This window comes from Musa acuminata, chromosome BXJ2-4, assembly GCF_036884655.1.
Source record: "Musa acuminata AAA Group cultivar baxijiao chromosome BXJ2-4, Cavendish_Baxijiao_AAA, whole genome shotgun sequence".
Lineage (NCBI taxonomy): Eukaryota > Viridiplantae > Streptophyta > Magnoliopsida > Zingiberales > Musaceae > Musa > Musa acuminata.
This window is the reverse complement of record NC_088341.1, coordinates 18,928,301-18,942,122: the sequence shown is the minus strand read 5'-3', so window position 1 is coordinate 18,942,122 and position 13,822 is coordinate 18,928,301. Positions and strand designations below refer to the sequence as shown.

The window sequence follows — 13,822 nt, the reverse complement described above, 5'->3', positions numbered from 1 at the left end:
TTCTTCTCCGATCGATTGGCTTAACGCCCGCTTCCAGAAAACTCGTTTCCTCGATCCCCGGTGGTGGTCTCGTGACGATGGCTTCTAGGGTTTTATCTCGTGTCGCTAGGAGCGGAATCGCCCACCGGTTGATGTCAGTGTCCTGTCGGTGGCAGCCGGTCGGCGATGGCTTCCGTTCCCTGAGGGAGTCGCCTGCGGATCCCGCCACGATCTCGTCGGTGAAGGTGGAGATTTCTACATGCTCTCGAACTCAGACACATATGGTTTTATGTAGATGCGTTCGTAGTGTTTCTTGTCTTGCTTTGTTGTAATCCTTTGGGGATGGATCGAAGGGTTTCAGTCAGACGGTTGTTCTGATTCACTCGTATCGTGAACCGTCGAATGCTTTGATCTTTCTTTGGCTGCGGGCTTTAAGAGTTGGGCTTCTGTATGTTCTTCTGATCCTTTTTGTCGAGCGACAAATCTAGAGCCACCGCCACCGTTCAGCATTACCTCCGTCGCATCAGCATTACAGCTCGATCCCATGTCGATACTGTTCTTGTTTGGCACCTCCTCGTTACCACTGGTGCCGCCATCATTATGCCGCTGTTTCTGCCGTTTCCGCCACCACTGCCATCTTCATCCTTCCTAAACGGCCACCATCACTGTTGTTCATCACTTCCACCATCCCCACCTCCATCTGTTTCCATAACTATTGCTATGTCAATGTTGTCAGGATCTTAACGTCAGTGTCTCGGAGTATCTGATTCTCTTCTTGGATTGGGATATGATATGGTCATGATAAAGACGTCTATGTCATGGATGGATCAATATTTTAGACAAGAAACAAGATGATGTATTTTGTAGACTTTTATGGTTCATGCATCAGTGTTTTTATTTATGTAATGCGTTTCATGCGCAAAGTTTATTGATGGAAAACATTGTCATTCCTGTGTTAGCAACTCATAATGCATTTCACTTTCCAGTGGTCTCCTTGCCAAATGGATCTGTTGCCACGGCATTCAGCTTTTTTGACTGCGAGGTCTCATCGTTTTAGCTTCTCATCTTCTGTGTCCCCTAATCATACTGATAAGGAGGCAAATCAATCTGGGAACAATGATGATGTTCCAGGAAGTTCATCGGAAGTTAGAAATAGTAATGAGGCTGAGAAAACTGGCAGTGGTTCTACTATAACAGGACAGTCACATGAAGCAGATTTTAGTTTAGATTCCAAGTCTCAATCTAGTAAAAGAATGAAGAGTCCAAGAAGAACTGAATTTTCTGATTCGGATGCAGAGGCTGATTTATCAATTGATGATCTAGTCAAGCTTGTTGCAGAGAAGGAAGAGTTGCTGAAATTGAAGCACAAGGAGATTGAAAAAATGCAAGATAAAGTTCTTCGCAGTTGTGCTGAAGTTGAAAATGTTATTGACAGGACAAAACGTGAGGCAGAAAACTCAAAAAAATTTGCAATACAGGTTCCCCACCCCTCCCCTCTTCTTTTTTCCCTGATTCTTCCTTTGGCAGTGCACAGGACCTTTTTGGTGAATTTGGATCTTAAAATTTATGTATATGATATGATTTTGTGCAGAGTTTTGCCAAGAGCCTACTAGATGTTGCTGACAATCTTGGAAGGGCTTCATCTGTTGTCAAAGAAAGCTTTTCAAAGATAGATGAATCCAAAGACTCTGTTGGAGCTGTGCCACTTATAAAAACCTTGCTTGAGGGTGTTGAAATGACTGATAAACAACTTGTAGAGGTAAATTGCATGACTGACCTCAGTTAATTATGCTTCATATTTGACTCTCTGGCTTTGTGAAATGTTTGTAGAAACAGACAAGTCCCAATCGTTTTGCAATAGTGGTAATTTATTGGTAAATCTTTTGGATCACAAAATTTTAACTTGCATTTGCTAATGTGATATGAAAATGTAATATCCTGTCTAAAATTGATAGAGCTTTCTTTTGTAGTTGACTCAGGAAAGTCTCATTTTAAGGCATTGCATGTCTTTGTATCTGGGGTAGTGAAAGACAGATGTGTGAGCTTTTGGCATGTCTAGGAACTAAGATGCTTGTTTTGTTGATGGTTCTGGGGGTGATCATATGCCTTTTAAAAGTTGTGCAAGTCATTCTGTCTGTGGGTATTCTGTCTGATAAGTGAATGTGAAGGATAATAGGACCCAACTAGCTAAACTGAAAAATTCTGTGCTAGTGAGATTGGATGTTTGGCTTTCTGACTTCCCTATTAAGTGAAAGAGAGTGAAAGCAAATTGACTGGTTGACTCAGAATGAACATAATTGATTGTATTAAGAAATCTATGTCTTACTCCATAGTTTCATATTCGGTGGTTAAACAATAGATTGTATTTTCCTCTTTTGGCCAATGAGGTCCCAGTTTAATGAAAATGAGTTGGGCATCTTTTCTGTTTTGGTGAAGTTCCTCTTTCTTATGACCACAAGTCTTGAGATCCTCTATTACTAGATTGGTCAAGAGGGGAGATTGAGCTTGAAGTAGGATTTTCTAATGTATTTTTGAAAAAATCTTACTCTTATACGGTGGCCCTTCTGCCATATTTGCTTTTACTTATCAAATTAAGGTTACAGCTCATATGATAGAAAAATAAGCATATATATATATATATATATATATATATACATATGTATATACATATATGTATATACATATGTATATACATATATGTATATACATATATGTATATACATATGTATATACATATATGTATATACATATATGTATATACATATATATATACACATATATATATACATACACACACACACACACACACACACATATATTAAGCTGTCTATAGAGGAGTAGGCTAAATGTATGCCTACTTTTCCTTTCTTTTTCTATGGAACAAGGTATTGCTTTATGTTGAGAGCAAGACATGATGGAAGCAAGCTGACTCTGGACTAATTGATTTTTGACAAAGCACAATGGTACACAAAGCAAAGAGTGTTTGCCTAGTGCATCAAAGGTAACAAGTTATACTGAAATAAGAGACGAAGATGTACTGGGACTAGATGTGGTGGGCTAATTTGTGTAGAATATATAATAGTTGCTTTTGGCGATCATATTGGAAATATGGAGTAAAGCAGGGCGTTGACTTTCTTTTGTGAAGTAAGTCTAGATAATTAAATCATGTCTCAAAAAGAAGGAAAAATTTCAGACAAACCTTGATTTACAAGTTAAAAAGAACAAGAACTAAAATGCAAAACTGTGAGCAAGTAACTGTCACTGTTAACCAAATGCTTTTTTTTTTCATTGGCTGCAACCATGGTTATACCATCCTTTCTTGCATGAATGGCTAGAGGGTCTAAAAGTTAAGGGTTATTGACATGTAATAAAGAATTTTCTAACTGTTTTTTGGTCATTTAGATTTGATGTGGGAGTTTTCAGCAGTAATACCCTTTGATGACTACATTCTCTTACAACATGTCTGTAGATATTGATCTCATGGACAAAATTTTCATTTTCAGAATCTTGGCATTCCGATGAATGCAGCAATCTTTTGGCCAATACTGTTAGGAACCTGCATTTCACAATTTAGTGAACATATTGAAGAGGTAGCCTGTCTCCATGCAAGGCTTGCTCCAAGTTCTGCCTTGTAACCTTGTACACTAGTCTCATGGGAGTTAGGTAAATTGGAGAAGTTCTGGGACACGACCGTTGGGCAAGATTGCAACTTGTTAGTACAGTACAGAGGGATCATTTGTTGTCTGGATTTGTACTGCCAGAATTATATGTACAAATTTGTTACTTGTATTAAAATCAGATATTAGGATCAAAATTTTCTTCTGGGTTGGATGGTGAGATTTTGGACTGGGGGTTCGATTCACAAAAATAGGTCCTTTGTGTCATCCTTTTGATCTTGTGTATACTCAACACCTTTCTGTATTTGTTTGTGCTAGCTTCGGCTAAATTATGTTTTTACTACTAATGGTTATGGATTGACAAAGTGATAGCCACACATCTTTTGTACTAAAATGTATATCTGACTGTAACTTGTATAACTAGTACTCAATTTTCCTTGCTTCACTATTTTTAATGTGATTTTCTTGGCATACATGCATGGTTTGTTGCTGAAAAGACAACTGTTTTGGCTTTTAGGTGTTCAGGAAATTTGGAGTCGAGAAGTTTGATCCTTTGGATGAGCAGTTTGATCCACACAGGCATCTTGCAGCTTTCCAAATACCGGACTCTTCCAAACCACCAGGCACTGTGGCTGTTGTTCTCAAGGTATGCAGTAGCAGTATATAGATTCATTTTCATCGGGATATCATTCTAGTAATTAGTTTCTACAAATGGACAGAAGGCTGTAGTTTATTGCCAAGAAGCAGAAGCGTAGTTCAATACGATTACTCTTAGGTTTCTATGCAAAGCACTTGTCCAAGTTTGCCTTACTAGGATGGAGCAAAAAGTTTGTAGCATAAGTGAAGCTGATATGATACAGTCATTTTGCCTAAAGATTTGTCTTGTATGTTCAGCGTTCATTAATTAGATGGGATGGGCTTGAATAGAAGTGATCATGAGTGAGACATTTATATATCTCTACTTACCAAAGACATACTATATAATTTGTTCTTCATCTAGATATCTGACATATATTAATTTTGATGAAGCTAAATATAGCTAAATATATATTAATTTTGATGATTTAACATTATTAACCACTCTGTGCGTCATGTAATGAAGAATGTAAATGTTGTTGGGATTCTGTGCCTTCAATTTTACCTTTTTAACAAGTAATGCCACCATTATTGTCGGGAATTGTTTTGCCTGCATCAGTTTGGCGAACTCATCATTGAAATCCTGGTGATGATGATGGGTCTTTGCTTTTTAGTTGGTGTAATTGGGTTCGTTTTATTTTGCATGTGGTTGCAGTCGGGATACTTGTTATATGATCGAGTCATTCGTCCAGCTGAAGTGGGTGTAACCGAAGCTTTGGACGATGGTACAGATCAAAGCACCAGCAAATGAGTTGTGGCTGCTCCATGCAAAATTTTACCTGGTATGCCTGAATCTGTACGAGCTACACTCTACCTAGTATAAAGCTGATTTCAATTAGACTAATACAGTTCAGTTTTGCGTAGAAGAACTTGTTCTGTCATTCCGATGATGCATTTGTAACTCTTGTTCTTCATCTGAGAGCTACCGAAATTGAAATAGATATCCTTTGGTGGTAAGATGATTAGAAAATGTATTTGGGACGTTGGTTTGTGATCCCGATCCATTCATTATTTAGAGGATTTTAGGTGTTGGAGCTAACACTAGTATATATATATATATATATATATATATATATATATATATATATATATATATATATATATATATATATATATATATATATATATATATATATAATTATAATAATAATAATAATAAGTATTTATTGTATGATCATAAATCTGCACGAATCTCGACGAGGAAAAACTAAAGATTCCCTGGTCACGTCGAGGATCATGACGACAACTTAATCGACACACTAAAAAAAAAAAAGGTCCCTTTCCTTCCCATCCAGTTCGAAAACGAAAGGCGAGTTCGACGGCGGAAACCACACGCCAACGAAATGTGTAGGCAGTCAAAACAGACAACAAAAAGAAAAAAAAAAAAAAAGACACCCACCCACAGGATTCCCAAAGTCACAAATCTGCACGACAGCTCCTCAACACCATTCTGCTTTGAACTTTGTGTGAAATCCATCATCACTCTCTGATACAAACATAAAAAATTGGAACACTGTTGACACCCATCAAAAAATAATTAACACGTGTAATTAAGATAATCTAAGTCTTAATCAAAGCCACACGTGGTACAAATAATAAACCACGCGAACGAGTGTTTGGACCTCCCTCCTACTAAATGGTTACCAAGTCAAAAAAAAAAAAAATCCTCTCTTACAGTTGCCAGAATGTCTTTTTTAACCAATTAGTGTTCTCACTTCAGTACAAGAAAAATAATCTCCCTCTGGTAATTTTTATATTCACAAGTGCAAAAAGTTTACTCTATCCATGGGAAACGAAGCAAGAGGATCTAAGCAGTGATACATGCCTTAGAACTTGTAAGCTTGCTCATAATTCCAGTTGAGACTCGGTAACTTACATTTATTAGAACTTGTAAGCTTGCTCATAATTCCAGTTGAGACTCGGAACTTACATTTAACCGGTAAAATCTATGAAACCTCACTTCAGAAAGAGGCAAAGAAAGAAGAAGGAAAATTGAAAAACACTTTCTACCTGTAAAGATGATTTTTCTTCTTCTTCTTCTTCTTCTTCCATATAATCCAAAGATGATTTTCTATCTTTAAATCTTATACCACAAAAATTCAAACATTATTATGTATTGAAAAGAAAGGAACTTTGTAAGAACAGAGATTCTTTTATGAAATATCAAACAGGTTTCCACCTTTATCATTGTTGCATCTGATTCAGTAAGTACAATCTCTTCCCATGCTGGGATTTGTTCATTAGATAGCTCTAAGAAGTCCTCCACTGCAGTTCTATTTGAATTCGACCATTTTTGGAGTCGATGAGATGATATGTCTCATTGGTTCTCTTGTTGTTCACCACATCTGTGAGGCTAATGGTAACATATCCCAAACTTTCCTGAAAGAAAAAGGAATGTCTCAGCTAATGTATAGACCTCGAAACTACTGATTTGTACAAAACGACCAACACGATATCACTAATTTCAATCATTGTAAACCAATAAATAAATAAATAAATAAGGAAATCAACATCACATCCAAATTACAACATGATGCCCAATTAATTACATCTAAAACAAACCTTCTTTTTTTGTGATGCTTGTACTTATGGCGTGTGTGTCTTTGCAGTAGCAGGTGTTACCAAACCAGTAAATTACAAAGGTTTATCAAATTGTTTATCAGACTAAGTTATCAACCTGCATAGTCGATGCCTTCTGAGCAAGCAGGATGAATCATAACGGATGAAACACACAGAAATATATTAGATCATTTCCTTAGCTTTTCAGAGTGAAACCTGTTTATGGACTTTGAACAAAAGATTTAAGCATAATATGAGCATGCCTGATACAACAGCTCAAACCAATCAAATTCAAAGATACATGTATATTTTTCAAGGAACGGCAGTCAAATTAAGAACTGTAATTCAATCGTCAGACATGATCCAAGTGTCTATAAAATGCAGATGAGCACACTTAACTAAGCAAACTTGAATCAGGCACCACTAATCACTAAGAATCTCTCCTAGTTGGCCTATTTACATACTAACAGATTTCTTGCAAAAATGCCATGTCAAGGAGTACCTTAGGGTGTATGCCAATACTTGGTGCCCTACTGAGTACTTCCACATGCATTTTATCATTGATAGGAGGCTCCTCACATACAAACTGAAACTCTTCCTCCCATCTTGGATCTCTGTTTTTCTTTATGTGCTGCATCCATAAATTAATAAGAATCCATTAGTGGGTCATATGTAAAAGAAACTTTACAGAATGCAGCGGAAATCAATATTTAGTTCACAAGATACTTTAGTTTTCTTCTCCTCTCCTCGAAAGGTGACACGCACGTAAGGGTTTGTATGGTGCTTGCCCTCAAGATCTTTAGCTTCATGAACAATAACAACAAGCAAACCGCCGCCTGATGGTGTACCATCAGGAGCTTTTTCTACTTCATCTGCATTCTCACCGACATCTTTTGGTACCTCTTTTTCCTTGAAAGGTTTGTACAACGCTTCCACAACAATCTGTCCACGTGATTTGTCACTCTGAACATCTCTACTCTCAAGATTCTTAAGCAAGTCGAGTGTCAGAGTTTTTGGCTCATCGGGGGCAAGTTCATTCAGTCGAATGACGTTCATGCCCATCTTTTCATGTTTCCCCACCTACATAGTAAGCATAATAGACATTCAATGAAGGAAAAACTAGCAAACAACAAAGACCATATGACTGATGTGAAAGGAAATAATTGTACCCAGAAAATCACATGCCTGTTCCCAGTCATAGACATTAAGTTCAACAAATTGATTTTCTGGATCTCTGATAACAAACTTAAATTCCTCGTTCCACTCAGGATTAAGATTGCTATGCTTCACTCTTGTCTTTTTTGATGGAAGCTTATCGTCTCCAAGCTTCAGTTTGACATATGGGTCTGATTTCCCCAATAGGTCTTTCTTTTTTAACTTATATGCTCTGATAACCTTCAAATGAAGAATTCCAACAGGCTTCCTTGAGGCTCTGCAATAATAAACAGGATCATTGATACAGATGCTGGAGTTGGTATCCCCTTTTTTCGGAATAAAAAAATTATGCTTCTTAAATGTTACATAGAGGCATCAAATTACTTTGAAACATCCAGAACTGGCACTTCTAGTGTTTTAGGCCACAGGTACATATTTGCAACCTGATTTTTTATTGTTTCCTGCAGATAGTCCATCATACAGCATCAGAGGAAAAGAATTGATAATTTAAACCGTACAAAGTGCTTCACTGTTTCTGGTAAGTAAGTAGTCAAACAAGAGATGATGATCGGATCATAAAAACTATGAGTTCAAATGAATTCTGAACCAAGAAATTCCTAGACGCTTTTGGCAGCGTATGATATTAAAAAAAATACTAAAAAAAGATAACAAATTCAAAGAAAAACAATCATCATACCAAGACCCTTTTTCTAACTCCACAATAGAAGTGTTTTCAGATACGTATGTACCACATGTATTCTTGGACATCTGTGGCTAGGCATACAGCGGATGTGAATCCAAAATCTTCAATGGCATGTCATATCAAGGTCTGAAATTTCGTACTGTACCGAAGTTTCGACGATCCCTCGATACGGTACGGTACGGTATACCGCTCGGTATACTGAGTGGTATACCGTTCGGTATATATATATATATATATATATATATATATATATATATATATATATATATAATTTAAAAGCCGACGTCGCATCGCCTCGGCGACGTCGCCTTTTCCTTCCCCACGCGGGGCGACGTCGCCTCGTTTATTTAAATAATATATATATATATATATTTATATAAGATTATATATATATATATATATTATTTATTTAAAAGCCGACGTCGCATCGCCTCGGCGACGTCGCCTTTTCCTTCCCCATGCGGGGCGACGTCGCCTCATTTATTTAAATTATATATATATATATATATATATATATATATATATATATATATATATATATATATATATATATAATCGCCTCGGCAACGTTGCATCGCCTCGGTGACATCGCCGAGCCTTTTTCTATTTTATATATATATATATTAATATTATTATTCGTTCCGCCTGGTAATGGGCGGCGGTCCGCGTACTAGTATACCGGACTAGTACGTACCGCCCATACCGGGTGGTATTATTCGGTATTGCTTACCTTGTGTCATATCATATGCAATTGCAGATAAAATAAGAAAGATCCGCTAATGCCCAATAGCTTGGGTGGTTGGCATTGGAAGCACTTGTTTCCTCCTGCCCTTGGTGGTGGATGACTACCTACAAAGACATTGTTGTTGGAATTCTTTTAGTAGAACCAGGTCAGGGTTACCATAAATGTGAGTAGACAACCCAAAGGCTCAAGTTGTGGGCAAAAACCAATAGATGTCTCCCGACTCTTTCATTCCTTAGCAATGTGGGACTAACCTCTAACTCATGTTATCTTGATCTCAAATGCAATGAAATTTTCATTCAGTTTTTAAACTGTTCTATAAAGTTAATAGGTTATTTTAAAGTTTATTCCAAACAGCCTCAAACAAATATGCATATTGACAATTTCTAAAGCCAAAAAGTTATCATGTCATGAATGCTCAAGAAAAAAAGAAAGTGTAAGGTGTAAACAACCTGAACAAATCTATAAAGGCCAGGAATTGCCATAAGATCAGCCCCCAAAAGTTTTAGACCAAAGTCAACATGTGGCTGCAAAAGAAAACATTCTGAATGGTTACACATCTTGCCAATAGCTTACCAATGAGAGATTCATTAAGTACGTCAAGTGAAAAGTTTGTTTTTATTTTCTCACACACCTTGTCCATGAGAGACACCAAGATTTTTGCAAAACAAGGAAAGCTAGGGACCAACGGCTTTAATGTAATGCGTGGAGTGGCAAAGATTTGCAAATCCACCACCTGAAAATCTCAAACTGCCAAAATGTTAACAAATTGGCTAACTGTGCTTGTGACTTCAACATCACCCTCTGTTGCAAAACATAAACTGCATGATGGATCTACCAACAAAAAGGTATACATTAATGACCTGTGCAGTCAATTTTAATCCATAGGCTTTCACAACAACGACGACATTAGGGTTCCCAGCCCACTTCAGTGATGGTTCCATAATGAGCTCCTTCTCTTCTGTAATGTACACTTTCATTCCTGGCACAGGTTCAAACGTAGATGCACATTATTGGACAACATTACAGAAAATCAGTAGATGCACAAAACCAGGAATACAACTTGAATCATGCAGTAAGCAAAAACTATTGGAGAGCATAAAAGAGAAAAATATTGGAAATCTCAATAAATAATGTGCATCACAAAATTCATCAGCAAATAGATGTACCAAAATCATATATAAGATTCACACAAGTGCTTACCTTGAAAAGTAGGTGGCAGTGAACCAAGAGTGAAGGTTTCAAATTCAACTGAATCGAGTTTATACTTTACGGTATTGTCAGCAATTATTGGATCTGCAATTTGTTTTGCAGTTCTGCAGATAGCCTTGTAGAGCAAAAAACATTAATATGGCAGCAAAAAAAGGCACTGTTTGGTACTTCATTCTCGGACATCAATCAGGACTCAGAATGAAGACATACCTTATTGAGATAAGGCCACATCATTTCTAGAAACTTATTTAACCAATCAATCTTCAAACAGCAAAATAGAAGTTATTTATTAAGAGGTAAAAATAAGAACTACAGTTTCTAGTACTCGAGTCCACAGTATCAGTTAAAATAAGCACGATACGTTACTCGATCATAGTCTGGATTCTTCACCCACAGGGGAATTTCAGGAAGCATCTGTTCCAATGATTTCGAATCATGTTCAACAAGTGGACGGATTTTAGGATCCTGATCAAGCAAAATTTCGTAAGAGAGTAACCACACGTCATCAGATTTTGATTTCTAAATTGTATTTAGAACCAATAAAAATGTAGAAGGCATCAAAGTGAATTACAAAAACTTCATGTTTTAATAAGCAAGGAAGCATAGAACCATTATCTTTGAACATCAGCTGCCTAGATTAACTGGACAGTCACCTGAGACAGGTAGCCCCCTTCACAACTGAGACAGTGTGAAGATTAAACACTATATGCAAGATCTAGGTGATCTGTCGAACTGTTTAGTCAGACGGTGGACCAGGTTCTCCAATATCCATGACATAACCCAATATATACAAGAGACTGAGATGTTATACACCTAGATACTTGCCTGGAGGTAATCAACTACAATCTTGTCTTTATTGACATGAAGAAGTAGCAGTTGGGAAGAATGAGAAAATAAATGCATTGACATTGGGCAGTAGAAACCACCATTGACAGAAAAATATCTAGCAATAGAGGATAATAACTTCTCCTTTCTTCTCTCCTTTTCATAATAAGTTTAGTTAATAACTTTTAACTAATTTGCAACATCCAGCTTCCAATTCTAAAGTTCCTCACTGTTTATGCATGCAAATTCCACAATGAGATAACAAAAGATATTATATATATTTATATCTTGCAAAAGGCAAACACACTTATCGTCCATATGACTTGGTCCAAAAGTTAATTGGGGTCCTAAAGTTGATCCTTGTTTTTCTACACTGTCCTGTCAATAACAACCTTGATTTAACATCACAGCAATTTCTAAACCTTCAAGAAAAAAACATCATAAACCCAAATCATCATCGTAAAGTTTTGATGTCAAGATACTCTCGCCCAACAGAAATAGCTGGTATTGTTTATGCAGATGTTTGACGAGCATGCCATAATCAACTAAGATACATAGAAATGTCAGATCCAACTTTTGCTTCCTACATTCAGAAAACTTCAACACAAATTGATCGTCGAACATTCCTTCCATTAAATTAACTAAAGAACACTTGACTGCAGTCAGAACAACGGATCAACAAGTCCCACTAACTTCTCAAATCCTCGAAACTCAGCAAAACAAGATCTCAATGCAAGTCATGCCATGTCAAATGTAGCATCACGAACAACAAGACCAAGTCTCACAGCAAGAGCAGGTAAAAACCTAGTTCAAACAGGCCACCACCAGACACAAGATCAGCCAAGCGGCGCCGTACCTTGACATCGGAGGGCTGGAAGTAGATGAAGAGGAAGTATCCGATGACGATCCCCGCCGACAGCCCCACGCCGAACCCACAGAGCCCCAACGCCGTGCTCACAAACCCCATCCCCCACCCCCTTCACATCAACAACAACCACATCATCAAATACCAAAAAGATATCCGTAGCAATAATAACAATCACAATAGATTTCTTACTAGCAGTCTTCCTGACGGAATCAAGGGTTAAGATGAGATTAAGATGGGAAATTAATAGAAAGAGAGAGCGAAGATTACCTTACCTGGAAAGCGCGGATTCCTGTCTTGAACTTGAGGTGTTCTTTACTTCCTGCTAATTGAGACAGTTGGGTGGAATGATGCGACGCGTTTGTTTGGGTTTGGAAGATGGGATCGAGTGCTCGGCTCGTCTTCCACTTGTTTAGGACTCGAGAGGAAGGAAGAGGGAGGGAGAATAATAAGAACGGGGGGAGCGTCGAGATCACCGTCCAAGCAAAAAAACGTTGATCGTGACGACGACGTGTCTCGATGTCTCGTCGGGACACGTCCCCGAAGTTTCAGATGCCGAAAACAAATAACTATTCGTACCCTCAAACTCTACCGCCACTGTGATTGGATGGTCTCTGTAGAGTCACCACGTTACGCTGAGAGGGTGAAAACGGAGTGCATCGTCTGAGCTCATAAAATCTACTATCTACTGCATTGACTACCGTATCTGTTGTCTTTTTTGCTTTGTCTTTAAATTCTAATATTTATTTTTTCGAAAAATGTAACAAGCAAGGATCGTTTGCCACGTGGCATGTGAGAGACTAAAACATGTTCCTGTTGCAAATTTTCTAATCACTTTATTGTTGAAAAGAATTATTGATTTGGAATTGTGAAATGCAAAGTCTGTTTTATTATTTTCTACATGGATGGAAACTGATTTAGAGTCTTTATCTTTCCTACTTTTCTCAACTATTTGTTAGGTAATTAGCTAAATGCTATGGAATATGTTTGTCTTCTTTTTTTTTTTTTCTTTTCTTATATATTGATTTGTTTCTTTAACATTTAAAACTTTTAATTAGCATGCAAAAAAAGGGAAAATAAATTGGTTCTCTTGCTCTCTCTCTATTCAAAAAAAGGTTGGCTGCTAAAACCAACCTTTCTTTATCTATCGATCTGTTCTTTTTTATTTTTTTCTCTTTCTTCAGCTGCTGTTTAGGCCGAAAGAAGTTAGTCTCTTCAAGTTCATTTCTTGGGGTTATGAGTGGAGAACAAGTCTTAAGATGAAGCTTATGTACTTTTTCTTTTTTTCCTCATTTTATGTTTTAAAATAATTTTATCAATAAATCTTAACATTGATCTAACCTTATAATTCTTCAAGTTCTATTCTCGGATCTAAATAGAAAAAGAAAGCAAATTTAGTATAAATAGATCATCAAAGAATAATGATACTACCGCGATTCCGATTCAAATCAAAGGTTTTGATCCAAGCAAAAATTAGGTTATAAGGATTAGAATTTGAAATCGAAACTAGAACCAATGGTTTCAATTGA

General features: G+C 37.0%; 2 protein-coding genes across 3 annotated transcripts; one reads left to right on the top strand and one right to left on the bottom strand.

Moving 5' to 3' along the window:
• The first annotated feature begins 7 nt into the window (after positions 1 to 7).
• On the top strand, positions 8 to 5,189 carry LOC135610109 (grpE protein homolog 2, mitochondrial-like). Its single transcript, XM_065104161.1, has 5 exons — positions 8 to 224; positions 966 to 1,457; positions 1,571 to 1,738; positions 4,114 to 4,242; positions 4,888 to 5,189. Exons 1-5 carry the CDS (start codon positions 78 to 80, stop codon positions 4,981 to 4,983), a joined length of 1,032 nt encoding a protein of 343 aa, XP_064960233.1. The 5' UTR covers positions 8 to 77; the 3' UTR covers positions 4,984 to 5,189.
• A 1,137-nt stretch (positions 5,190 to 6,326) lies between these two features.
• LOC103973828 (synaptotagmin-2) lies at positions 6,327 to 12,721 on the bottom strand. Of its 2 annotated transcripts, none has more exons than XM_009388490.3 (13): positions 12,569 to 12,721; positions 12,285 to 12,405; positions 10,970 to 11,068; positions 10,814 to 10,864; positions 10,595 to 10,718; positions 10,255 to 10,373; positions 10,026 to 10,127; positions 9,844 to 9,918; positions 8,331 to 8,407; positions 7,977 to 8,223; positions 7,518 to 7,871; positions 7,294 to 7,422; positions 6,327 to 6,611 (listed from the first exon to the last, which is right to left on the bottom strand). In XM_009388490.3, exons 2-13 carry the CDS (start codon positions 12,393 to 12,395, stop codon positions 6,483 to 6,485), a joined length of 1,617 nt encoding a protein of 538 aa, XP_009386765.1. In that variant the 5' UTR covers positions 12,396 to 12,405; positions 12,569 to 12,721; the 3' UTR covers positions 6,327 to 6,482. The 2 variants fall into 2 exon arrangements, with proteins under 2 accessions (XP_009386765.1, XP_009386764.1); XM_009388489.3 differs by having other exon boundaries at positions 12,564 to 12,715.
• Between the last annotated feature and the right edge of the window lie 1,101 nt (positions 12,722 to 13,822).